This window comes from Alligator mississippiensis, chromosome 11 (genome assembly GCF_030867095.1).
Source record: "Alligator mississippiensis isolate rAllMis1 chromosome 11, rAllMis1, whole genome shotgun sequence".
Taxonomy (NCBI): Eukaryota; Metazoa; Chordata; order Crocodylia; family Alligatoridae; genus Alligator; species Alligator mississippiensis.
Window position 1 is genome coordinate 31,583,133 of NC_081834.1, and position 27,502 is coordinate 31,610,634.

The 27,502-nt window shown below is 40.8% G+C and overlaps 1 protein-coding gene across 1 annotated transcript in view; it reads left to right on the forward strand.

Moving 5' to 3' along the window:
* Positions 1-27,502, forward strand: part of HERC1 (HECT and RLD domain containing E3 ubiquitin protein ligase family member 1) — a 177,442-nt gene that overhangs the window by 92,918 nt on the left and 57,022 nt on the right. Inside the window, 15 exon segments of the mRNA XM_059714771.1 lie at positions 5,273-5,544; positions 5,768-5,983; positions 9,819-9,939; positions 11,099-11,336; positions 12,260-12,453; positions 15,505-15,660; positions 15,845-15,951; positions 16,161-16,271; positions 16,353-16,529; positions 19,045-19,284; positions 19,509-19,592; positions 20,125-20,645; positions 22,271-23,046; positions 24,232-24,430; positions 27,102-27,262. Coding sequence (XP_059570754.1) covers positions 5,273-5,544; positions 5,768-5,983; positions 9,819-9,939; positions 11,099-11,336; positions 12,260-12,453; positions 15,505-15,660; positions 15,845-15,951; positions 16,161-16,271; positions 16,353-16,529; positions 19,045-19,284; positions 19,509-19,592; positions 20,125-20,645; positions 22,271-23,046; positions 24,232-24,430; positions 27,102-27,262 — 3,573 coding nt within the window.

Consider the following 27,502-nt stretch of genomic DNA (forward strand, 5'->3'; position numbering starts at 1 on the left):
TGCCTTCTGATCTCTAACCTAATAAACCTATTCTCCATCAGCTTATTACCATTGTTCCTTGTCACCCCAGGTGGTGCTGGGGAGAAAAGGGCTCTACCTATTTGCTGTTGATCTCCCCTGATGAGCTTGTAGGCAGCCACTAGGTCTCCCCTCAGCCTCCTCTTGCTGAGGCTGAACAGGTTCAGGTCCTTCAGTCTCTCCTCTTAGGGCCTGTCCTGCTGCCCTCTCACCAAGCGGGTGGCCCTTCTCATAACCCTCATCCCTTTTGAAGTGCTGGCCACATCCCTTTTGAAGTGCGTCACCCAGTACTTGACGCAGTACTCCAACTGCGGCCTGACCAAAGTCGCATAGAAGGGGGGAGTATCACCTCTCTGGACCGGCTTGAGATGCACCTTTGGATGCATAACAAGGTATGGCTGGCCTTGCTGGCTGCGGTCTGGCATTGGCGGTTCATGTTCATCTTGGAGTCAATAATGACTCCAAGATCCCTTTCCGCCTCTGTGCTTTCAAGAAGGGAACTCCCCAGCCTGTATGTGTGCTGTGGATTCCTTCTCCCAAGGTGCAGCACCCTGCATTTGTCTACGTTGACCCCCATCCTATTCTCATCTGCCCACTTTTTTAGTTTGTCTAAATCTAGTTGCAGCCTCTCTCTCCCTTCAAGTGTGTCCACCTTGCCCCACATCTTAGTGTCATCAGCAAATTTGGACAGCGTGCTTTCCACCCCCTCGTCCAAGTCGCTGATGAACATGTTAAACAGTGCAGGCCCAAGGACTGAGCCCTGGGGTACCCCACTGCTCACATCTCGCCAGGTTGAGTACAACCAGTCCACCACTACTCTCTGGGTGCACCCCATCAGCCAATTTTTTACCCATCCAACTGCGCAGGCATCAATGCCACAGTCGCTTAATTTATTGATGAGGATGGGGTGAGGAAAGACTACTTCCACAGCGACACCATCATCCAAGGATTTAGTTACTTGGTCATAAAAGGCAATCAGGTTGGTCAGGCAGGACCTGCCTTTGGTGAACCCATACTGATTGCCCCTGAGCATGATCTCCCCTGCTGGCCCCCCACAGATGTGCTCCTTGGTGAGTCTCTCCAAGATCTTCCTGAGCACTGAGGTGAGGCTTACAGGCCTATAGTTACTTGGGTCCTTCTTCCTCCCCTTCTTGAAAATTGGGACCACATTAGCCAGTTTCCAATTCCCCAGCACCTGGCCAGATGACCATGAATGCTCAAACAGCCGGGCCAAGGGCTCTGTGATGACCCCTGCCAGCTCCCTCAACATACTTGGGAAGATGAATGTCTTCCATTGGGCTTCTGGGGCCTTTTGCTCTTTTGTTATTGATTCATCATTGTCGCTTTTCCTAGACCAATGTGCGTCCTCAGCAGTGATGTATCTCATTGTACATGCTCTTCCTTGGAGTCTTTGTTTGTGCCCCCAATCCAGGCACCATGTGTTACATAAATAAACAGTCATTAACACAGATCAATGCAGAACCCCATTTCCATCTATTTTACAATGCATGTACATTGAAAGATGCAATTTTGCACACATTTTTATGGATCAACAGAGGTTAGAGCATGACTGTCCTGACCTGTTGGGAGTTACGTCACATAAATATTCATAAGTAAATTAATACCAGCGTGTGATATGTACATTGCAACACTTCTCTAGTCAATTTCTAGTCATTTGATAGTGCACCAGACAGAAGAGCAGAACTATAAAGACCAATAATGCATTTAGCAAACTCAAAGAAAATTTAAAATACATAATATTCTTCTAGTTATTGAAACATTTTTTTGTGTTGGTAATAATAACCTAAGTTCTGAATTTTAGTATTAAATTATTGTGTTTTTAAAGGATGGGATATAGGTGTATGCGAGTATCTGCATATAATAGTAATAGAAAAAATTTAAAAATAGTAGACAGATAACTTCCAAGATGTATGACATCTAGATGATGCAAATTAATATGTATTGTAACCAAGAAAATGTTTTTTTTCAAAACTTTCTTAATGATTTTTGTGCATGGCCAAAATATAGATTGCTCAATGAAAACTGAGTCAGAGTAATGTGAAGAAAGAGTTTTCATAAATGTTGTCTTCAGTATCAAATGTGTCCTTTTGTTTTCTGATTCTTGTGTGGTAGTGTATTTACTCCTTTTTGGCCAGTTGAGCCCCAGAAAAAAGAAGAGCTTCAAGCAAGTACATGATGGCATGTTTATTTTTTTTCTCTGTAGCTTCCCTACATATTTTATGTTTTATAAAGTATGTATTGCAGTAATGCCACATTCATTTTGAAAGCTCCATTGTTAGAAACTATCTTATAAGGACAAGTAAACATTCAGTCTTTTTTTTTAATAGATCTCTCTCTCTCCCACAGTTATTCCTCTTTGGGATTTTTTTTATATCATTATATTAATGAAATCTTAAATGCTTGGAAAGAAATCCTTGGTTTAACTGTGTAAGTCCTCACGGGCATTGTTACACAGGATGACGTTGCTAAGCTAATACAAAATGAAACATCTTAAGTGTTTTAAACATTGTGATGTGATGTATTTATTTTTTAATTCTTGCTTTGTAAGCAAAAATGTTTATTCTTAGTTATGGTAATTTTGCCTTTATTATTATCATCTTTTTTAATTGGGCAGCCTGCAGCCAGATACATTTTTAATTGGTTTGAAACTTTTTTGAGATTTCCTGGTAATCTCAGCTGCTTCCCTCAAGTTGTGTCTGTATTAATGACCAAAACTTAAAATTTGCTTAATGTTTTATCAGACCTTGAAACGGTAGCACCATCCAATACAATTTTTAGTGGGTATTTTGGGGGGGGATGGTTGCTACTGTCTTTTTTCCCTTGGCAATCTTTTTGATTCATGCAGTTACAGCGTGAAAGTCTATACTGTGCAGCATAGAACGCAGAGGTAGGGGAAGAGGAAGATGAGGTGACAACACCATCAGTAGTCGGCTTCCTTAATCTTGGGCTGTGCTTAGGCCTTAGAGATGGCTTTGGTGCAAGTTAGGCATCCCTTTGGGTGCTTCTGAATTACAGCAGATTCTTTATGGCTGTTATATGATATCACATTGCCTGGCACCTCAGGACTGTTGTGGTGATGTCTACTATGTCACCGTTCTGAGAGCATCTTTATGAGTGTTGTTAATAGTGCCTATGCTAGAAGAAATCTTTCCTGGACTGAAATAAGGGATTTTAGTATCCCTTTACACCACCTTGCCTTTTTATCTGGTATTTCCCCACATAACTGAGATTAATATTCATTATAATAGTATTCAATTTAAGGCCGTCTTTTAAAGTAAAAAAGGATTGTGTCTCTCGTTCCCTCTTGTTCTTCATAGTTTCTTGTTTAAATGTTGTCACCAAATAGCATTTGTTTAAAAAAAAAAGTAATAGAATTCCTTTGACTTTAATAGAAATCCCAAAATAAATATCATCAGTACTCAACAGCTGCATATAAGTCCCATCTACATTTAAACAGTAAGGTTGTAATATAAACCAGAAGCTGGGAAATCAAGCCTGATGCCTCTGACTTAGATATCTATTTCTGGCTTTTTCAAAGTGTACGTAAGATAATAAAAAATTTTAGTTTCTGAAGGTATTATGGTCTTTTATACAAATATGTTTCTTTATAACATGCAAACACTCATGGAAGTTATTTACAAAGTATAATTTCTCACAGTGTAATGAATTATTTTTTCATTTTTTTCCCAAAAAGTTGAGACTAAACTATGTTATAGATTTCCTTTTCAAAAGAAAAATATTTGAAACTGAATTGAAGTGTTTGTTCAGTTTTAGTTAAAATTTTGCACTGGTTAGAGTTTCTCTGAATTACAGTTTGCATGAGTTTAAGCGAATGCTTATAACCAACTTAAACCCCATGTCCTGCAAATAGAAGGTTTAAAACAAAAATGCTGATATAATTTTGTTGCAGTAGTGTGAATGCATAACTAATTTAACAGTGAAGTTTTGACTCTTATAATTATGGTTCCATGCCCATGAAAGATAATACTGATTTAGTCCACTGTAACTGCCTTACTATAATTTAAAATAGATTTTCCAAAATTAATTTAATTAAATAAAACCTGTGTGTGTGTCCCATTACTATCTATGTCAGTTGAAACCTTCTTAGAGTAGGGAATTATCCTTTTCAGGTCTAGTATAGCTTCAGACATACTACTAGCTCTTACCAAAATTAATAAAATATTGATTGGTAAAACTAGAATTAAGTCTAAATGCCTGAACAAGTGTGATTTAGTGACATTGCACCCATTTATACCAGAAATGCATTTAATCTATAATCTAACTTTGCCTACTGGAGAGAATTAACCTGTTTTCACATGAGTTTCAATAACTTGTGTACTGCATGATTTAGCTGCAGTTGTCGACAAAGACTAAAGAACTGGTTAGTTTGTTTCTTACCTTAATGTGGAATTAAACCATTTTTCCAAACTGGTTCTAGTAAATTGTTTGCTGATCCTTATCTGCATTGGGTACATTTATTATTGTGTTAAGGGTTAAAACTAGTGAAACAGTTACTATAGAAAATATTGAAAATATTTCAAATGATTCTCAATGAATCTCCTGCCAACCAGGATCACAATTTGGATAGATGACTGGGTGTAGTTACTTTATTTTATTTAAAATATATATACTCATTGATACACCATCATTAGTAGTTAATATTTTATATAAGATTGACACTAAAATATTTTTTCTTAGTTTACTTGCCCTTCTTGACTCATATGTTCTATAAATATTTCATCCAAAACAAGCTGTGACCCATTTTGCTATTTTGACTATATAAAAAAAATTATTGGTTTAAGTTGAATAAACTCCTGGGTTTGCAATCAGATTTTACAATAAATTGGTTCTTATAATAATTGCACATTAATTTTTTTTTTTTGTAACAGATCTCCATTTATTTCATTTAGCTGCAAAGCATTTTTATTCAGTGTTGTAACTTTAAGCTAAGCAGTTTGACTGGCTTTTGCCTTTTCTTTTTCTCCTGTGGCAGCGTATTGCTATTTTGCTTAAGATGCATAGTGAGAGGAACGTGGCCTTTCCTTTAGTTTGTCACATTGCTATAATTAAAATGAAGTGTTTTGCTCTAATTTGCTTTTAATGCATGGTAAATTAAACATGCATACCATTTAACACCTTTTCAAACAGCAACATCTGCACCTTACCTACTTTTAAAATTCAGTGTTTTGTAGTATACTGGAATTTATGAAATTGTTACTGTGTGTATGTCTAGGAGCAATGCACAGTCAAGTGGAACCTCTCAGTGACTCGTGGGCTCGACTAAAACACAGCAGAGATTGGCTGTACAGTTCCTCTTACTCATTTGTTGAGTCTGATTTCGATCTCTCAAAATCCCTTGGAGTTCATACTTTAATTGAAAACGTTGTCAGCTTTGTAAGTGGAGATGTGGGAAACTCACCTGGTTTTAAGGAGCCTGAAGAAAGTATGTCAACAAGTCCTCAGGCTTCAATAATTGCAATGGAACAGCAGCAGCTAAGGGCTGAGGTAAGACGCTGTTAAACTATGTTATATTCCTTATGTACTAAATAAATATTCTGAATTTTAACTTTAAAATTAATCTGTATCAGGGTACTGACCCTTAAGCCCTGGTAGAATGATTTTGAACTTTGATTTGCAGGTGAGCTGATTATGTTTTCTTGACTTCTGAATAATAAAATTATTATATGTAGTGTCTCATCAGCAAACAACATTTTTCATTGTTTTTAAGCTGCGTTTGGAAGCACTTCATCAGATCCTGGTATTGCTGTCAGGAATGGAGGAAAAAGGCAGTGCACCACTAATGGGAACCCGTCAAGGGTCAGGATTTCAGTCTTCCTCACTGCTTACTTCTGTTAGGCTACAGTTTCTAGCTGGATGCTTTGGCTTGGGCACTGTTGGACATGCAGGTTCCAAAGGAGAGAGTGTCCGACTGCATCACTATCAGGTACGAGACCTATTTAAGCAGCTTGAAAAAGTACTTGTTTTCCATTTCTTAAATCTGTCTAAATAAATGGCTTCAGGTGTTTCAAGTTGAAAATGTTAACAGCTCTTACTTAAGTCTAGTGGTGCTCAACCTTCTAGCCTCACAGGCCAGGTGAGTGGTGTAGGGCCAGTCTGTGGGCAAGATCTGTCCACAGGCCAGTTCCTGCCTGGTGTCAGTCCACAGATGCTATCTGATGCACCAGCCACACCCTGTGCACCAGATCTGGCCATGGCCAAACCCCATGAGCTGGTATGAGACCAGAAACATGGTGACAGGGTAGTAGTGATATCGTTAATCGCTGCAGCCCTTGAAGCCATAGCAATTAACACTGCCACCTTTCCTTACTACCAAATGTTCAGCCCTGTGGAGAATCCCATAGGCTAAATCACTGCAGCTCTTGAAGGTAGAGCAATTAACACCACCACTTCTCCCCTACTGCCAAATTTTCAGCCCTGTGGGGAACCACATGGGCCAGATGACTCAGACCTGTGGGCCAGGAGTCGAGCACCACTGCCTTAGTCTGATCAAAGCCATTAAGAGAATCCTTTTGCAATTTTTGTGCATATATAGCTTCAAAAATTTTATGTGGAGCCTTAAATTTTTCTCTGTGTAGAAAAAATGTTCAGGGAAGGTAGGTTTTTGCCTTTTTGATCCAGTTAAAAATATTGTCAAGCAGCTAGATCAGGGGTCAACAACATTCTTGGGCAGAGTGCCAAAAACACCCGCAACCTCAGCTTGTAAGATGTTGGCGTGCCAGGGGTGGACAGCAAGCGAGCCTCAAGGGGCCCTATCCTTATTGTGGCAGTGCAGCCCTGGCCCCTTCCCTGCCATTCTTCCCATGGCATGCATTCATTCGCCACCAACAGCAGCAGCTGAGACTCCACGGACCCCAATGTAGCTGTTTGCAGCCTTCCAGCTGCCTGCCACAGCCGGCCCAGGCTCTGGGCTGGCCCCCGCCACCTACCATGGAGCCCAGGCTTCTTGTAACAGGTGGTGAGGAGGCCTCAAGCAGCTGCAGCAGCATCTGCAGAGCCCCAGGGCTCCTTGCTGGTGGCAGGTGCATGCAAGCCTCAAGGCGGATGGTGGAGAAAGGGTCAGGGCTACAGACTGGACCTTGCAGCTCCCCCACTGTCTGCCCCAAGGCATGTGTGCGGAGCAAAATGCCTTTGTGCTGGGGGTTGCCTATCCCTGACCTAGAGTCGCATATACTGTGCTTTAAAAAAAAAAAAAAAATCTATTTTTTCTCTTTACTAAATATAAGAGATGGTTTAAACTTGTCCTCAAGATTGTGGTACATCCCCTCATGTCTTTTCACCTTTCAGCTTTTGTCTCTTGTGATTTAAACCACAGTCCTATCAGTTGTAATCTTGTCTCTGTTTTTTGTACTGTACCAAATATTTTCCTTAGCGCTTTGTTTTCAAACACTTGCAACCTTTTTCCATTTTTCTTTGTCAGCATCCAGGATTCAGATCTGTATAAAGGGACAGAGCATTTGTAATATAAAATTGGATTTTAAGGTTGTTTCAGATTTTCCACGATTCCATTATTTTATCCCGGCTCAATAGGCATATATATTAGCACTATAAATTTTCATCTTGATTTCTCCAGTTAATTAATTGTCCTCAGTGATTATTGTTTGTAAATATTTAAATTCCTCTACTTTTTCCACATTGTCATTCCCTATCCTTATCCTTATCTTCCTGTGATCTTGAGATTTATTTCTGGATGTGATTGTATATTTAGTCTTCCTGACAGTGATAGCAAGCCTACTTTTTTGGCTCAAGTATGATCTCTGTATTGTACTGTTTCCATTTAGTCTTCTACTAGGCAGGGATTGTCTACATACCTGATACAGTTGTTCAGCTGCAGACCTTTTCCTTCTTCCTCAGCGGTTCTTATAATCTTCTCCAGCATCAAGCTGAAAAGCATCAGTGACACTGCATCACTTTGTTTCAGTACACATCTTAGTAAGGCATACCAAGTTCCTGGGAAGTCCAAACCCTACCATGATTGACCACAGTGACTTTTCTATTATTGTATCAGTTGCAATCCTAGCTTCTTAAAATTGCTTTTAAGGCAGCAGCAAACAATCCATTGCCTTGTCTTCTCTTGTTCCCATTCTCTCTCTGCCTGTAGGAGGCCAAAAATCCAAGACCTTTGACCCCTAAATGGGGTTTGATGATTTTCCATCTCCCCCTCCCCCTTCATAGTAGAGAAGGGGCCAAATAAAGGACCCCAGCAGGAAAGAGATGTTTCTTCTCTGGGAAGATCCTCACAAGAGGAGGAGAGTTCACAACTCTTTGACAGGAGGTATGAGGTTTGGGCAACGTACTGAGAACTCTGCTTCCTTTCACCCTCCCCAGTTTGAGACTGTTCTTGAGAACATTCTCACACAGTGAGGGAATTCTCTTCTTTTGGGACTCAACAAACTATACCAATAGTTTGGACTATAGTGGACTACACCAGGGGCGGGCAATTATTTTGGGCAGAGGACCACTTAGTGAGTTTTGGCAAGTCATTGAGTGCTGCATGACAGGCAGCCCAGGATAGATAAATATTAATTTTCTAAATTTTTTAGGGGCCAGATAGAATGGCCTGGCGGGCCACATTTTGCCCACCCCTGAACTACACTGACCAAGGAGTAAGTATTAGATTGACCTTATAGCTCTCAGTCAAGCCTGCCTCTAAAAGGTGAACACTTCAAGGCTCCATTTCAAGTTCCTATATGTGAAACAAAGTGATACAGTAAGAAATCCAGTGATTTTGTTTTTTCTCATTGCTGACTTTTGCCTTCCCAAAAGAAAGATTTGGAATGTTATAGAGATGCCTGCTTAAACGTCACCTTTAGGTTATATATTGTAGGATGAAGAATGTGGATACTCTACAGGGGTGAGTCGGGTGATATTTTTCTCCCTACTAGAGTCATGGGATAATTTTATCAGTGGTAGAAACCTGTTGAGTAGTGTGCAATTCCTTTAGAGATGAATTAGAGGAGAGGCTGTTGTCATTCAGTTGGAATGGTAAATGAAAGTGTTACCAGCTCAGTAGAACCCAGACTTTTCAAAGGGTTAGAGTCCTTAGCTCCCTGCAAAGACATTATTGTGAACTAACTGGGGGTGTACGTAGAGTCAGTAACAGCTGTGCAGGATGGCTGAGGTGCTCCAGCTGTTTGCTGAGGCTTTTGTTTCTAAGGGTGCTGTTTCACCAGATGTACAGGACTATGGCTTTGCTCTAAGTGAAGTGGTACCCTTTTGAAGTAAAGCCACAGTAATGAGCTGAGTGACTTGTTAATTTGGCAACCCGTTGCAAGTTAAGCTGTTAACCATTAAATTAACCATCCCTGTACAAGAAATCTGGGTTCCCCTGTACCAGACTTTCTTCCTGTTGGTGTATATATTACCATAATCTGCAGTTCCATATCATTCTGAGTCTGGGGAAGTCGGAAGCACTTTACAAACCCAAGTGACTCCATTTTCATAACGTTTTAACAGTTGAAAAATATTGACAAAGAGGTTCCATGACATTCCCAAGGTCAGATAGCAAGACTGCAGTCAGAAGTAGAATCCAGATTTACTGAGTCATAAATACAAACCATATTTTCTGAATCCCAGGGTTGCATTTTAATCATTAGCCTATATTTCCTGTTTATTACTGTAATTAGGATCATAGGAGAGTAGGGCTGGAAGGGGCCCTCACAAAGTCATCTTGTCCAGCTCTGCTCAAGACAGAATCGTCCCTGATTAATTAAGAAACTAAAGTTCATACAGCTATTACAGTGCTTATTTGTTTGATGCAGGATGGTATCAGAGCAGCTAAGAGAAGTATTCAGATTGAAATTCAGGTGGCGGTGCACAAAATTTACCAGCAATTATCTGCTACGTTGGAAAGAGCACTGCAAGCAAATAAACACCACATAGGTAAATAGAGAATCCACTTAAAAATGCAGTATAATCTGTTTCCACACAGAGCCAAACTCACAGGAGAAGTGATTAATTTATGGGGAAAAGAAGTTTTATTTTTTTATTTACCCTGTGAATGTATGTGTAGAGTGAATTACTGCTTTCCCTAGAGGTGGTCCCTCCCCATCAACAATGAGTAATATCAGAGTGGTTCTATAGAGAGCCCTGCAGGCTGTGGCCTTGCATGCTAGGTCAGGTGCATGGAACAGTCTTGGCCTACAGGGGTGGCACAGGACCCTCCAAGTGCCTGACCCTGGCTAGGCAGGGACAGTACAGGCCCCCACCACAGGGCCCAGTCTGGCTGGTTCTGTGCTATTCATCTGGCCTGTGGAGCCACAACCATGAACACCACTGAATTGCATTATTTAGAAAGAAATTTGGTTGGATTTCCAGTTTTCCAAGAGGTTTCCAATTTAACCCTAGGTTTTTTTATGGCGCAAGCAAAATTTTAAGAAGACTCTGAAAAGTCTCGCGCACTTCTCCTTCATGTACCTGAACAGTCTTTGAAAACTGGAAAGGAACTATGAACAGGAAAGCTCTTCTGTTTCTAAAGCTATTTGTCCTAGCGTCTGAGGCAGGCAGTACTCATTTGTTGCCAGCCGTAAAGAATACTCGTCCTTAAAAGATCCTAACCCAAAGTATAATTTAACCAAGAGTATCTGGGGGATTCTGTACACAGGACAGTTAAAATGGTTACAATTTTTGGTTTTGGCCCAAACGTACTTCTGGGCCATGTAGCTGTTGTCTTACTGGTTTCTTTTGTGAGTTGAATGGAAGTGAAATAAATTGCATTGAAATTAACTTCAGGTGCATGTAGGAAATGTAAGGTTTTGTCTCACTTATCACTTCTGGGGAAACTTCAAGATGTGAGGCAGCGGCCCTTGGGAATATAATCTGAAAATTGCCACACCACACTCAGTAGCCTATCCCCCAGACACGTCACTGGGGCAGACCATTTGCGGGAGGGCCCAGTGGTAACCTGGAAGGAGCTGTCTGTACTTACATTGGGCTTACAAAAAGAAAAAAAAATTAGCCATACTGCTCATTGACTTGACTGACATTCCATAAACAGTACCTAATTATTGTAGTATGTTGACTCTACTGTTTTACTTTTTAGAAGCTCAGCAACGCCTCCTACTGGTAACTGTCTTCGCTCTAAGTGTACACTACCAGCCTGTTGATGTCTCCCTGGCTATTTCCACTGGTTTGCTTAATGTGCTGTCCCAGCTGTGTGGCACAGACACCATGTTAGGGCAACCACTGCAGCTGTTGCCCAAGACTGGTATTTCCCAGCTCAGTACTGCTTTGAAAGTAGCCAGTACAAGGTTACTTCAAATCCTCGCTATCACTACAGGGTAAGCACTGAAGTTTGTTTTTTTTTTCCTTTGGGGAAAAAAACCCCGTGTAATTACAGAACGGTGTTCAGAAGTGCTTCAGCTAAAAAGAAAAACTAGACAAAATTTTTAGAGAAGAGCTAATCAAAGTGACATTCACCCTTCTGATAAAGTAATTAACTACTGCTGAGGAGAATTCAAGTGTGCGTTCAGGATGCTTAATGTCTGCCTTCTTTTCTGATATCATCCCCATTTCCTATGTAGCCTTGGTGAAGCTTTATGTAGCTTTCAGTAAAGATTGTCTGGACTATTCTGAAGCTAATAATAATGGGATGGGATTTCTTGAGTTAGAGATACTACTCTGTCACCCAGTTTGCAGACTGTTTTCTGATCACTATTGGTATCTGCTGGATCAGTGAATATGGGACTAGTTTACGTAGTTATATACTTAATGAAGAAAAGATCTGGTGGAAAAAAAGTCTGTTTTGATCAAGAGTTGTATGAAATGTTCAGTTTAGTTCATTTCTTCTGATGCTTAAAGAAGGAAACGCAATGGTTTCTAAATCTGCCTTTAAAAAATCTGGGGCTGTGGTGGTAATGTAACTTTTCAAACTTTTGAGAGGTTGATTCAGTGCCTATTTAAGTCAAAGGAAAGGCCTCCTGCTGCCTAAACTTTGGACCCTCCTCTTAAAACCAGAGGTCAAGTTCTTGTTTATCATAAATGAAAATAAGTTATCATAAAACTAAAACTAAATAATTTTATATCCTGGATACTGTTTGCTGAAGTGAGTCCAGGGACTAGAAAAGTGCATAGCTTTTCTGGTATGACTGACTATATATCCAGTGTTATATTAGCATCTTATTTTCATATGTACCAAATTGATACATACTTAATAATTTTTTCTTGCAGTAACTCAAACTTTAATTTTCAATTTTTCACATAGAACCTATGCTGATAAATTGAGCCCCAAAGTGGTCCAGTCTCTGCTGGATTTGCTGTGCAGTCAGTTGAAGAACCTTTTATCACAAGCTGGTGTAATGCTTATGGCTTCGTTTGGAGAAGGGGAAGTGGAAGAGGTTGAGGAGGACTCGAAAAAGATAGATTCAAATGGAGAAAATGAGAAGAGAGACTTCAGAGGTACTGTGTTGCATTATTTTGTTATTTGGAATTAAAAAAAACCTCTATGTTGATCTGCCATTTACTCACATGTAGAATAGTTCAAAATGATACTAGATAAATATTCTCTGCTCTTACCAGTATTATGCCCAGTTTGCCATTTCTAAAGAGCTGTGTAAGTTGCAACAGATTTAGTTTCACGTTGTTTCCTTAGTTTACAGAATTAGGAAAATATTTTTCCCCCAAAATAAACTTGTCATACTGGCAATTTTCACAAGTGAGATTAAAGGAAAGCAAAATTTCCAAAATGGTCAGAATTCAGCTCTGAATTCTATACTGCCAATCAGTATGGCATGTTCTCTCCTCGTTAAAATTGAAGGTCTGTGGAAATGTTGAATTTCTGCAGAGTTTCAGTATGAATTGATGGAAAGAAGTCTGCTTTAAATCTGAATATTTAGAGGTCTGTAGTTAATACTTAAAATATGAAAGTGATCAAATAATGTTGTATCCCATAAGGAAAATATTTGGTATGATAAGATATACAAAACAGTTTTAATTGCTAGGGAAACTGTGTTCAAAGCCACTAATGATGATGATTTAGTTCTGTATGTGTTAATTTATTAGACTGTTCACAGGCATCTTTATTTTTTTAAATAGTTTTGTAGCTGATGATTCAGAGGATGGGATAATATTAAGTATGTTTAATACAGATGAAGATTTAATTTTCTTTCATCACAGTCACCCACTAAGTAAGACAGTAATGGTAGATTTAGTGCATTCTTTTACTAAGATTCAGGGACTAAGCAGCACTAAGCAGCACTTGGTGTATAGCATCGCGAATCCAGTTGGGGAAAAAAAAAAGAACCTATTAGTAATATTGAGGATATGTAGTCGTTAGTGTCATATTAATATTTTTTAATTACTTACAAGCATACTCTTTACATAATATGAATCTGATCAATTTAAACTTGATTTTTTTTTTTAATGTGCTATTATGCATTACAGGTAATGAATTGTACTCATCTGCATGCCAAATGGTCTAATTTTGTATATGTAGTTGTAGTAATTGTGCATATAATTGTGTGCACAACTTAATTTTCCAATCCAACTGTCTGTTGGCTGAAGTGTACCTGTGCCTGATATTTTTTTAGAAGTAGTTAAGATGTGCTAGAGACATATTTGTAGCCTTAAAAATCAATTTGTAGTTAAGCTTGTGGCATTTTGTTCTCGACTTTCACAGTTCTGAAGAAAAAACCTAATCACACCTGAACATCTCCCTTAATTTTAAATGATCTGACTTTCTTCCATTCTAATTGTGTGTAAATGTAGGCTGCATATTAGGGGCACACTGATAAAGATTTCCTTGGCTGATACAGATAGCCGATTATTCATCAGGCATATCGGGTGATACCTAAATGATTTACAGGAACGCAGCCAGGCAGTGTGGAGATCAGCACCCTGCTGGTAAGTCTGTGGAGAGGAAGGGATGTAGGGAAGTTGCAGATCAAGGCCCCCATGGTGAGGGAGTGGAGCTGGGGCTGGGGCAAGGCTGTGAATGGGACCCCAGGGCCAGGGTAGGGTGCAGGATGGAGCCACAGGCAGCTTTTCCAGGGGATCAGCGTCCCAGCGCTTTAAAATGGTGGCGGGGGTGCTTGAACTAAAGCTCATTGAATGAGGTTTAGTTCGAGCACCTCACCCTCACCACCATTTTTAAGTGCCTAGGACTCTTTTAACCAGAGTGGGGCTGAGCAGGGTGAGGGTGGAGGTGGGCTGCCCGCTGTGGGCTTGGGGCTCTTTGCTCTGCTGCCTTTGCCTTGGGAGCCACGCGCTGGCTGCGCTACGTCCCCTGCCTGTCCAGCAGTGGGCGGCACAGCTTGCCACCACCACTGCCGCTGGACAGGCAGGGGACATGGCATGGCCAGCATACAGCTCCTGGGGCAAAGGCAGCAGGGCAAAAAGCCCCAAACCCACAACGGACAGCCCGCTTTCGCCCTCACCCCTCTCAGCTTGTCTCTGGTAAAAAGGATTGGGGCACTTAAAAATGGTGGCGGGGGCACTTGAACTAAAGCTCACTTGATGCCACCACTTTTAAGCACCAGGACACTGATTCCCTGGATGAGCTGCCTGCAGCTCTGTCCTGTTTCCCCCTGGGCCCCAGGCTCCCATTCACCGCTGTGCCCCAGCCTTAACCCCTGTCCCACTTCCTCCCTCATCATGGGGGGGGCTTCATCTGCCCCGCCTCCCCCTGCCAGGCTCCTTGCCCTCCCCAGAGTTACCTGCAGGGTGCTGCTCTCCATGCTGCCCAGCTGCATTTCTGGCTGTGTGCATGAGTGCGGCTATGAGGATGCGTGCAGCATCTGGGGGCCCTGGGCAGAAGGCATATTATATTTATCAGTATGTTATTGGCTATACTGGCCAAAAAAAGCTGATAACCAATAATGTTAATTTTCCTTTTATCGGTGCTGATCTGATATGGCACTGCTATATCAGTGCACGTCTATTGCATATACACATTCAAATGATCTGGGAGAATTTTCACAGGTTTGTTCTCCTGTTAGAAAGAATTACCTGGAGATGCCTGAACAGACATTTGAGTGTTGTGCCCTTGAAGAGCAGAGAGCTTGTAGTGGTAATGTTGTTCAACCTGGGAACCCTTTTGCACATATCTTGGCCTGCTCTGCAGACTCCCTTAGTCTATCTAGAGATAGATGGCAGCTGTATACAGAGCAGCCCTGATTAGCTGACCCAGAGTCATCCTGTGTTTCCCTGCTGCACAATGTGAGGATTGTGAAGGGGGGGTGTTCTGCTCCCTACTCAGCTGAAGTAGTAGCATCCAGCAAGTGACACACTGTCTGTGTTGGGTGAGGGGGAAGCAGGAACAAAACACCTTGGAATGCTGGAAGACTATGCTCTGGCTTCTGTCAAAAGAGAATATATACAGAGCAGCAACTCTCCCAGGAAAAACAAAATATCTGTACATAGCTATAGAATACATTGTTCTGTCTGGCTGCTGCAAGCTTATTGTTCATTTCTGTTATGAATTTTTAGTAGTAATTCTGTTTAAATTTCCAGCGGCGCTCCGAAAACAACATGCGGCAGAATTGCATTTGGGGGACTTCTTAGTTTTTCTTCGACGTGTTGTTTCTTCAAAAGCCATTCAGTCAAAAATGGCTTCTCCAAAGTGGACAGAGGTTCTCCTCAACATTGCTTCTCAAAAGTGTTGTTCAGGTACAAAAGTGGAAGGGTTCCATGTGTATATGTGTCTATATGTGTTGTTTACAATGACAGATAGCATTGAACTATATAAGTATTCACTGGATATCTAAACTGATTTAGTCAATTTTACTGTGTGGCTATCAATATCATTCTATTCAGCATGTTTTAGGGTTGTTGTTGCATTCTTTTTTTTTAGGAGTACCCCTCGTGGGAAATTTGAGGACCAGACTCCTTGCACTCCATGTGCTAGAAGCTGTGTTGCCTGCTTGTGAATCTGGGGTTGAAGATGATCAGATGGCTCAGGTTTATATATATTTTTAATTTATTTTTTAAATTTGGTTTTCTACACAGAATCTTAAGTTGCTCTGTGGCTTTTCAGAATTTTGACTTCATGGTGCTCACAAAAGATGCTCATGTTTGCTGTAAATTGAACAGAATCATTTTAATGAATATTATTTTCCATCACCTATTTTTGGGATTCAAATTATTTCACTTTTGTTCTAATGCAACAGGTTGTTGAACGATTGTTTTCACTTCTGTCTGATTGTATGTGGGAGACACCTATAGCTCAGGCTAAACATGCAATTCAAATAAAGGAGAGAGAACAAGAAATGAAGCTGCAGGTAAATGTCTTTCTCTTCTATTTTCATTAGATAGAATTGAGTTGTTATTATAAAGTATTTATTTTGTTCCACTTCTGATAGAAGCAAGGAGAATCTGAGGAAGAGGATGAGAATCTTCCTATACAGGAAGTTTCCTTTGACCCTGAGAAAGCTCAGTGTTGCATAGTGGAGAATGGTCAAATTTTAACTCACGGCAGTGGAGGTAAAGGATATGGCTTAGCATCCACAGGAGTCACTTCTGGATGTTACCAGTGGAAGGTATGTTGTATAATTGCATATTTTTTTTAATTCTGTCTTCATCTCTTCCTTCCTTCCCCTCCCCTTCTTCCCAGTATGGCTTCTTAAGTAGTCAAGCAAATGTACCGCCCTATAGGAGAAACATAATCTACTAATATAAGGCCCTTCTCACTGTAAAGTGTACTGTTCACAACTACTTTTTTTAAGTGCCTCTAGTACCACTGAAGCAGGTTTAGAGTTGCTGTGAGATCTGGAGACAGTGGAGCCTTTGTGTTTTCATAGAATCATAGAAAATTAGAAGTGGAAGGCACCTCAGGAGGTCACCTAGTACTACCTCCTGCTGAGAGCTGGACCGTCCCTATCTAGATCATCCCAGCCAAGGCTTTGTCTAGCTGGGCCTTAAAAATCTCTAAGGTTGAAGATTCCACCACCTCTCTGGGTAACCTGTTCTAGTGCTTTACTACCCTCCTAGTGAGAGTTTTTTCCTCATCTAACCTGAACTTCCCTTGCTGAAGCCTGAGACCATTGCTGTTTGTTCTGTTACCTGCCACCACTGAGAAGTCTCACTCCATCATTTTTGCTGAAGTCTCACTCCACTCCTCAGGTAGTTGAAGTCTGCTATTAAATCCCCTCTCAGTCTTCTCTTTTTGAGACTATATAAGCCCAGTTCCTTTAGCCTCTCCTGAGAAGCTGTGTGTCCCAGCCTCCTCTTTTGATCTTCTGTTACTGTGTTCTATCTGGTTTTGCCCTTCTGTTATAAATTATGATTTTCTCTTAAAGCTATGGCCAGTATAAAATTAATTTAAACCAATTTTGCAAAAATCTGCTTCTCCCTCAGAGTTTTGTGATTTTTGGATAGGTGCATTAATATTAAATTTTACTTTGTCACTGATCATCATGGTAAAAGTGCTGAGTACATTTTGCATTGGACCTAACAAATCTTCATGGCTCTTTTGCAAAGCTGAATCTAGTTTCAGAAAAATCCAAATGTGAGGGAAATGAGGTATAATGCTTTAGATTTGCACTTTGTGGGGAAACTCAGTTTGGAGATGTGTAATAAGGAATTGATCTCCTTGAGCTGCTACTTCCTTGTTTGCTTGATGGGCACCTGTAGGGAAAGTGTTGAGAGCATGTGAGACAGTCTAAATGGTTCTTTTGTGGCTATGTAGTACAGCCTGGTTTGACCAAGTCTCTCTACCTCTACACCATGCTTTTCATTAGTCATGTATTGCAGGCTCTGAGGCCATTATTTGTTAGTGTACTCCACTTTTTTGCATGACTGAAGCATTTATTTCTCTGGCCAGTATCATTTCAACCATCTTGTCTACAACTTTGTAAATAAGTGCATATACTATTTATAAACGTGCACTGATGCATCAGTCCGATATCAGATCAGTACCGATATAAAGAAAACAGGCTGTATTTGATATCAGCGCAGCCACAGCACAGCATTCAGGCAGCGAGGAGCACAGCTGGCAGCGTGGAGAGCTTCCTCCAGCTGGTAAGTCCCGTGGGAGGGAAGGGGTGTGGGGGGAGCAGATCAACACCCCCCCACGGTGAGGGAGGGGGCCAGGGGCAGGTGCTGCTGGCGGGGGGGGAGGTGACTCCCACTGCTGCTTGCACCTAGGAGGGGGAGCATGTGGGTGGGGTGGGGGGGGAGGGCTGCAGTCAGGGCTGCGCAGGGCTCTTCTCAGTGGGGCTTGGGCTCAGAACAGGCACCGGTGGTGCTGGGAGGATGCTGCATTCACCCCAGATTTCACTGCAGCATCCTCCCAGTGCTGCTGGCACCTGCTCCGAGCCCAACCCCACTGAGAAGAACCCTGAGCAGCCCCAGCTACAGCGTGCCCTGCCTCACCCCACACAGATCTGGGGGGCCCATGCCCCTCCATGCTCTCCTAGGGTGCAAGCAGCGGTGGGAGTCACTACCCCTCCCTCCTCCATGAGCTGTGGGTTCGGCCCTCCTGCCCTACCTGGGCAGCGCCTGCCCCTGCCCCCTCCCTCACCACGGGGGAGGGGGGGGGGGCATTGATCTGTTCCCCCTTTCCCCTCTCCCCTCTTCTTCCACCACACTGGACTTAACATCTGGAGGCAGCTGTCGGAAATGGAACTGTATTGGCCAATATGCCTCCTTAAATATAGGCTGCCAGTATCAGCCCCATAAAACTCTATCAGTGTCCCCCTAACCATTTGTATTGAGTGCACAATTCAGTTTTGCATGCAATAAGCAGTTTTGTTGGTTGCTGGTAGATCAGAGTCAGTTGCTTTTCAGAGACTAAACTTTTACATGAGAAAACATATAATTTAGAGGTAAGAAAAAGTTCTGTTCCCACTATATTAAAGGTATCAATATATGAGGATTTCAAAAGCCTACACCTAAAAAAAATATGCATCTTACTTAAAAATGAAATGCATAACCTTAAGATATAGTCTCTTTGTTGCTTTGGGATAATTTTTACTGCTCTGCTTATATGTGAAACTCAACAATGTACTGTCATATTTAAATATATCATGTTAATAATTTTTCTTTGTCTTCTAGTTCTTTATTGTGAAGGAAAATCGTGGCAATGAAGGCACCTGTGTGGGAGTGTCTCGCTGGCCAGTACATGACTTTAACCATCGAACTACCTCAGATATGTGGCTTTATAGAGCCTACAGTGGTAACCTGTATCACAATGGGGAACAGACTCTGACTCTTTCCAGCTTTACCCAAGGAGATTATATCACCTGTGTATTAGATATGGAAGCGAGAACAATTTCCTTTGGTAAAAATGCAGAGGTACTGAACAGTATTCTGTGTTCCCATTTTGTTTTAATATTATTCTGTAATAACCTTAACTTTACCGTTTTAATAATTCTAGCATGATTTATAAAACTACAAGAAAAGTTCAAATTTATTATTTGAAAAAGATTATAAAAAGAGGCAAAATATTTTACCTCATTTTAAAAAAGTCTGGTCACTTGTTTTTACAAGTTTCTTTTCCTTGCTTTGGTTTTGATTAGGAGCCAAAACTGGCTTTTGAAGATGTGGATGCAGCAGAGCTATACCCTTGCGTAATGTTCTATAGCAGTAATCCAGGGGAAAAGGTAATTTAAATTTTATAATGCTATAACAACACGTCACAAATGTAATCTTTACTTCCTGTTCTATTAAATGAGAATGTAGAATTTTTTTTTTAGCTCATCTGTGACAAGAAATCCAATCCCTACTTTGGGGCACTAATACAGTATTAGACATCTGTTACATTGCTTTGTTTTGCAGTCAAATATAAATATGAACTGCACATATACTGTGTCCCATAAATAAGAAAGCCTTTGAAGACTAAATTTTGAACTCAAAAATCTATCAATGGAATTGAAGCAAATTTCAGGATTACAAATATTTCAGGTTACTGTTTGGCAGCCTAAATTATTTTAATTTCTGTGTCTAATAATTTTACTGGAGTTTATAAGTTTATTTTCTGTATGAAACCAATAAAACAGTGATGAATTTTATAGGGAGCTTATGCAAAAGGAAAATAAAGCTATAAACTTTTTCAGTTCACCAGGAAAGACTTCAGACTAAGTTTTGCAATGATGTGTTGAAAGTGTAACTTTGTGAAATTTTTTGAACACTTAGGTGAAAATCTGTGAAATGCAGATGCGTGGCACACCCAGAGATTTGCTACCTGGTGACCCTATCTGTAGTCCTGTTGCTGCAGTGCTGGCAGAAGCCACTATCCAACTTATCCGTATCCTTCATCGAGCAGACCGTTGGACTCACTGCATCAATAAAAAAATGATGGAGCGGCTGCACAAAATCAAAATGTGCCTTAAAGAAGCAGGTCAAAAACTAAAGAAAAGTCGTTCAGTTCAAAGCCGAGAGGAGAGTGAGATGAGAGAAGAGAAAGAGACTAAAGAAGAAGAGAAAAGTAAGCATAGTAGGCACGGTCTTGCTGACCTGTCCGAACTTCAGCTGAAGACTCTGTGTGTGGAAGTATGGCCTGTGCTGGCCGTAATTGGTGGAGTTGATGCTGGTCTTCGAGTTGGAGGTCGATGTGTACACAAGCAAACTGGGCGTCATGCTACGTTACTCGGAGTGGTCAAAGAGGGTAGTACTTCTGCCAAGGTTCAGTGGGATGAAGCAGAAATTACTATCAGGTACAGTGAGTTAAATTATGCTTTCCAGAAATTGCTTATTTTAGTGTTTAGAAAATGTCATAAGTTTCCATCTGAAATGTGAAATATTAATTACAAATAACTGTAACATTAAAAAATAGATATTGCAAAGTCTGTTTGTTCAAGCAATTGCTATATTCTGTATGAGTGAGCTAGAGGAACAACGTTGTATTTACACTTCCATAGAATTATGAATTTCCTTTGCAGAAATACTTGGGCATCTTCAAAGAGGTTATACCTTCTGCCTTAGCAGACCCTCAAATATTTGTCTTGCATGGAAATTATGAGGAGAACTTCATGAAGTCTCTTGGTCTCTCTGCCCCGATTTTACAGATTATGGGAATTGGCTGTGTGTTCCTTCCTGCAGAAAATAAATGTCACTGTCTTCTAGAGATGTTTGCGAAGATAGCTTAAGTCTCAGTCTTCGGGGGAAAAAATTCAGCGCCTGTAGATTTTTTTTTGATGATGGGCATAATTAAATTTAAATATGAATGGAGGTATTTGTGCCTTTTAAAAATATTTCTTTAATCTCTGAGTAGACTACGTTTTGTCTATACTCATAAATTGCACTCATCTAATTTTTAGTGTAGTTATCAAATTACATTTAGTTGTTGACATTTGTATGCCCACACAAGGAATTTTCATTAATTTTGAAATCAATTTCCGTAGTGAGTGTAGTGTTTGTTTATAGACTAGTTCCTTATCTATATACAAACTAACACTACTTTATCAGTTATGTTTAAAGTATTCATTTAATTATTAAAGTAATTAACATTTGAAGCTCGCTTTTATTTGTGAGTGAATGGGCTTTGTACTTTTTGTAATTCTGAAGAAAACACTGAAGATAGCAAAAATCTGTGAGGGAGTCTAAATTCATAAATCTGCTAGTTGTATGGCAAATCCAAGACTACATTTTTCTGTTTGTCCTGTTTATGATGAATGCAATGATCTATATGTAGCAGTCTTTAAAACTATAAAGGCTGTATCACCAAGTAAAAGGAGCTTTTATCTATAATGGTATGCTTCTATTGTATTTTCCATTGCTTACTGTTTGGGCTTCAGTGTTACTGTCTGGCTATCAATTTGGAACATCTTGGTGACAGACAGAAGAGTAAAACTGATACATAAGCAGCCTGAAATTAACATTTTAAAAGTTCAGAATTAGTCACTGCAAAATCTTTACGGTTGTAAGCTTCACAAATTAAGTTGTTATTTGAATATAAAATTCGGCCTAATCCAAGTATCAGAAGTTTAAGTGATCCTTTAAAATAATTTATTATACATTTCTTAACAAATTTTAATCATTTTAAAATAATACAACATAAGCTTCTGTCATTACTCAAATGGTAGGTTACAACATGTTTTGGGATTTTAACATTCATTGTGGAAAAAATGTGTGTCTTGTCTTTGCATTGAGTTTCATATTTCCCCATTTTCTGATCATTACCTCATTTTCCCCTTGTTCACATTTAATTTTTAGAATTGGTTCATTTAAGTTATTTTATTAAGCATATTTTACATCTTATTTTGCCTACATTATTTCCTGTACTTTCCTCCTGTCTATCCCTCACTTGCTTTTTCCTGTGTCATTCTGATCTTTATTAAAGCTTCCCAACTTTTTGGTCGCCTAGTGATACTCCATTGTATAATCTGGAGCCCTGTGAACCACTACCTTTTGATGTTGCAAGATTTCGTGGACTGACAGCTACTGTGTTGTTGGACCTTACCTATCTGACTGGTATTCATGAAGATATGGGAAAACAAAGTACCAAGAGACATGAGAAAAAACACAGACATGAATCTGAAGATAAAGGAGAGACTGACCAGAAAACAGAATATGACACTGGATCAGATATGCGATCAGTACTAAGTGCTGATGATGTCAAAGGACACAGCACCACAAGTTCCAAATCAGAAAATGAAATAGCTTCCTTTTCTTTAGAACCAACAACACTAGGTATGGAGTCTCAGCATCAACCCACAGAAGGAAAAAGAAAGAACCATGAACATACTCCAAGAAACCATGATGTAGTACAGTCAGAAATCAGAGCAGTACAATTATCCTATCTTTATCTTGGTGCTATGAAATCACTTAGTGTCCTTCTTAGTTGTAGTAAATATGCTGAGTTACTGCTGATACCAAAAGTCCTAGCAGAAAATGGTCACAATTCTGATTGTGCTAGCTCTCCAGTTGTTCATGAAGATGTTGAAATGCGTGCTGCCTTGCAATTCCTGATGCGACACATGGTGAAACGGGCAGTCATGCGCTCACCAATAAAAAGAGCTCTAGGACTGGCAGATCTGGAGCGAGCCCAAGCCATGATCTACAAGTTAGTGGTTCATGGCCTGCTGGAGGACCAGTTTGGTGCCAGAATTAAACAAGGTACATTTTCACTTATGGCAATATATTGTTTAAATTAAATTGAATTAATTTGGAATTCTCTTAAAAATAATAAATAGGCTTATAGGTCTATAGTGCTTGAAACTTGTGGTAATCTCAGTCACCAAAGTAGACAAATCATAATTGCTATATGAAGTTTGTGCACATAGATTTCCCCTTATTTGCTTAGATTACTAAAGGTGGAAAGAACTTGTAACAGTTCATTTTCTTTAAATACACATCATAGTAATTTAAATACACATCATAGTCTATGAGAGAGAATGAATTTATATGTTGCCTTTATAAACAGGTGAGGGACAGAAGGGCAATTCTTTTCTATATTTGTCAGTGGGATTTGATTGTGACACAGGTCTACCTAATTTTATCATCATTGAATGGGATTATTGAACATGAGTGTTAAACTGTTATCCAGTTTGGTGGGGAACCTTAGTAGTCAGGGTTTATTTGGAATTATCTGTTCTGATACTAACAATGAAGGGATAAAGAGATCATAAATGTTGTCTCTCGTAGTCTCTGTATACACATAAAATAATACTATTCCAACTTCAAGGAAGTTGTTTATGATACTATCTCAACCTTGGCCAGTTAAGTGACAGATTTTGAACCTGTTTATGGGTTTGTAGTGGTTTTTGGCTTTAAAAAATACAGGAAAATTGCAAAAACTCAATTGTTCAAATGTCAGCTTCCTTTGATATTGTATATTCTTTGGCTGAGAGATGTTCACTTTGTTTTATCATAGTAATTTCTGTAACTATGGAAAACAATATCAGAAATACCAGTTGTAACCTCTTAAACCTTTCTCTTGGACAAAAGGGAAAGTTAAAACTAAGATGCTGTAACCGATCATAAGTACAATGAGATCAAACCATACAAAGAGGGAGAAGTCCCTTCAGCTCTAGAAAAGTCTTGTTTCTCACCTGCTTTTCATAAATGTGAAAATAAGCTCACCAAGCAATACATTTACATATATCAGCAGGATATTGGGTAGAAAATATTTATTAGTGTTCGTGCATCTACTTGTATGTTAAAGCACACCATTATTTCTCTTTTTTTCAGGGAGAATTTTAAAGAACAGTAATTTATTGCTCAATTTAAGGCTAGTTAGAACCATACATTTGTTCTGTATGGTTATGTTAATGTTGCTGTAACATTCTCTTTGTGTTATAGAAGTAGATCAGCAAGCAGAAGAAAGTGATCAAGCTCAGCAGGCCCAAACACCAGTCACTACCAGCCCTTCTGCTTCTAGTACTACTTCTTTCATGAGCAGCTCTTTGGAGGATACTACTACTGCTACAACCCCAGTAACGGATACTGAAACAGTGCCAGCTTCAGAATCACCTGGTGTTATGCCTCTTAGCCTTCTAAGGTAGAGGGGTTTTTTTTAAACGCATTTTATAACACTCATCAGGGATCTGGGTTTTCCATCCACCACAGAAAAACAGAGCAAAACACAGATTGTCTCATTTTGAAGAGAAAAATGTGGATTTTCTCTTTTTAAGGAAAAAAAGGGGGGAAATGGTGGGTTTCCCCTTGCAGGCTGACAGAATTCTAGCCTGCAAGGGGCTGGGGGGGAGCAAGAGGAGGGTGATCAGGCATGCACACAAGGGCGTGTGAATACATGCATGTGACAGCCTGGAGAGCAGCTACCTGCAGATAAATTGTGGGGGGAGGGGAATTGGACCCCTATAGGGAGGGAGGCAGGATTGGGGGTACTGCCCAGCTGGGGTGGTGTGTGGGGTTTGGGGTCCAGTGACAGGGTGGGAATGGGCGGCCCAGGGCCCGGCTGTGGAGTGGGACGGAGCCGCACAAGGCTTGTCGGGGGGGTTGACAGGGTGGCTGGCTTCCTGCCATTACGTGCACTCCCAGAGGAAGAAGAATGGGAAGTGCCACAAAACAGGATGAAGAATGCTCCCCAGATTTGTGCATCAGGCAGATGTGGGCTGGCAGCTATGGGCTTGGGAGTCCCCACCCTGCTCCCCTCCCTCCGGGGACCTCCACAGCTAGGGGGTGGGACCTGGCATAGCAGGGCAGGGGAGTCTCAGCGCTGCCACCGGGAGCTCCAGGCCACCATGGGGAGGCATCCCCTGCCCACCCAGCAGCATCAGGGGTGGTAGCATGGAGTTGTGCCCCCCGCTGCTGCCTGGCAGGCAAGGGTCACCTAGCCATAGCTTTGCAGGGCTCCTGACCATGGCACCAAGCCTCCCCACCACACTGTGCCCTCCTGTGCCAGGTCTCACCCACTGGGCCACAGAGGCCCCTAGGGAAAGCATAGCAGGGCAGGGAGCTGCCAGCCTGCAACTGCCTCCTTCCCCCACCCCCTCCCAAGCTCCACTCCAGCCATGCCACCTGGGGAAGGGAAGCTGTGCCCCACTCTGGCCACAGCAGCCACCACCTCCCACAGGCAGCAGCTGGGACTTGGGCACTGTTGGTGGGGGCAGGCAGCTGTGGACCCAAGTCCCTGGCCATGTTTAGCCTTGGCAGCTGGGAGCCCCCTCCAGTAGGGCTGGGTGGGTTGGGCAGGGAGCTGTAGGTCACGAGTGCGGGGCAACAGCAGGGATGGGGGTGTTGTGGGTTGGGGAGTGAAGGGTACTGATAGGGTTGGGGGTCTGTGGGTGGGCAGTTGAAGGTCAATGGCATGGGCAGGGCACCAGCATATTAGGGCTGCTTAGTACCACAAAGCAGTGGGGGGTGAAAACGACAGACTGCCACAGCTGGATTCATGTCCTGGTGAGGGAAGGGGCAGGGGGAGCTCTGATTTTCCATGATAAAAAACCCAAAATCAAACACCAAAATGTATAGGTATTGTTTTCCAGTAATACCTGTATGTATAGTGATGTTTCATTTTAATCATAGAAAGACATGGATTTGGGGGGTTTTAATTAGAGAATTTGCAATTTTTTATCAGAGAATTTGTGATTTTTTTTTTTAAACAAAGAAAACTAGGATCTCTGTCCATCATACTGGGCCAGCTCTATCCTTTTGTATACTATTATTTAATGTCATCATCCTCTTTTGAGGGGCTCCTGTCATTTCTCATGCTTTCATTTTTTTATCATGGATTATTTCTAGAGAAATATGCTGTATGTTATAGACAGACTTAACAGTTGCTTTGTTATCGAATGGATATAAGTAGTTAAAATGCAACTTCTCTGTCTTCAACTTCTGTAATACAAGTATAGCAAAACTGCTCCAGCTTTAACTCTGCTTAATTCAGGATTAAATTTAGGGTGATTTAGCAAATTCATACTACTGTAGGATCATGCAGCAGCTAAATCAAAACAGTTGCTACCTGCTTCCAAGTAGCAGCCCCCTCACCCTTCTACAAGTTGCTAAAATGTATGTCCATTCCCTTAGTCTCTTTCTGTGTCTCAAAATCCACTGGATTTCTAGTAGTAGGAAAGATGTTAAGGGATATTTGCACACTTAGAATTTGAATGTTCCAGAACAGGAGGGTACAAAAATATCTTCCTTGTATTATTCTGCATTTCCTGGGTTTTGTTTGATTTCTTTAAACATCATATTGCCACAATTTCTATTTTAATGAACCATTGATTCCCAAGCTTGAGCAGGTCTTGTTTAAGAGAATACTTCTTTAATTTTAGTTGTTATTTATTCACATATCATCTGACAGTGTTAAAGTTAATCTCTTATGGTGGAGATTGTGGCCTGCAGCACCTAAAGTTATCAGCTTACAATGCAACCTGTGCTGCAGACCTGCAGATCTCTACCACCTCACAGCGTCCAAGCTAGGTGGTAAAGAGTGGATGCTGCAAGGGAGATTGAACTGGTATGAGCAGGGTTTTTTCCACTGTTCCTACTTGTAGCCTCCAGCATTTAAGGTCTAGGAAGTTCAATTCAGAGGCTGTATCCTAACTCCCATACTCAGTAGCTACTGATACCCGCTTCCTCCAAGAATTTGTTCAATCTATTTTTGGCTTGGCCTGATTGCTTTACTACTAGATAAAGGAGGCATAGTGTGAAACTTCTGCAGTAAGAATCTGTACTGAAGTATAAATATATTTTTTTCTTTTTTGAAGGCAAATGTTCTCCAGTTACCCAACTACAACAGTACTTCCAACACGACGTGCCCAGACTCCTCCAATATCCTCCTTACCCACATCTCCTTCTGATGAAGTGGGAAGAAGGCAAAGTCTGACCTCTCCTGATTCCCAGACTGCCAGACCTACCAATCGTACAGGTATACTTGTAGGCAAAAATAGTGTAGTAGGAATTGATAAAAGTTGTATCATTCATATAAGTTCTGCACAAGCTTTTAAGGCATCATTAACTAATCTGTTCTTAAAAGCTGCTGAATGTGTATACAGATGGTCATGAAAAAGAACAAGCAAGCAGTATTACTGGCTATGATGAATACTTTTAGAATGTTATTTCTGTTTGGTCTCTGTTCCTAGAGTTCCTTGCATAGATTATAAATAGG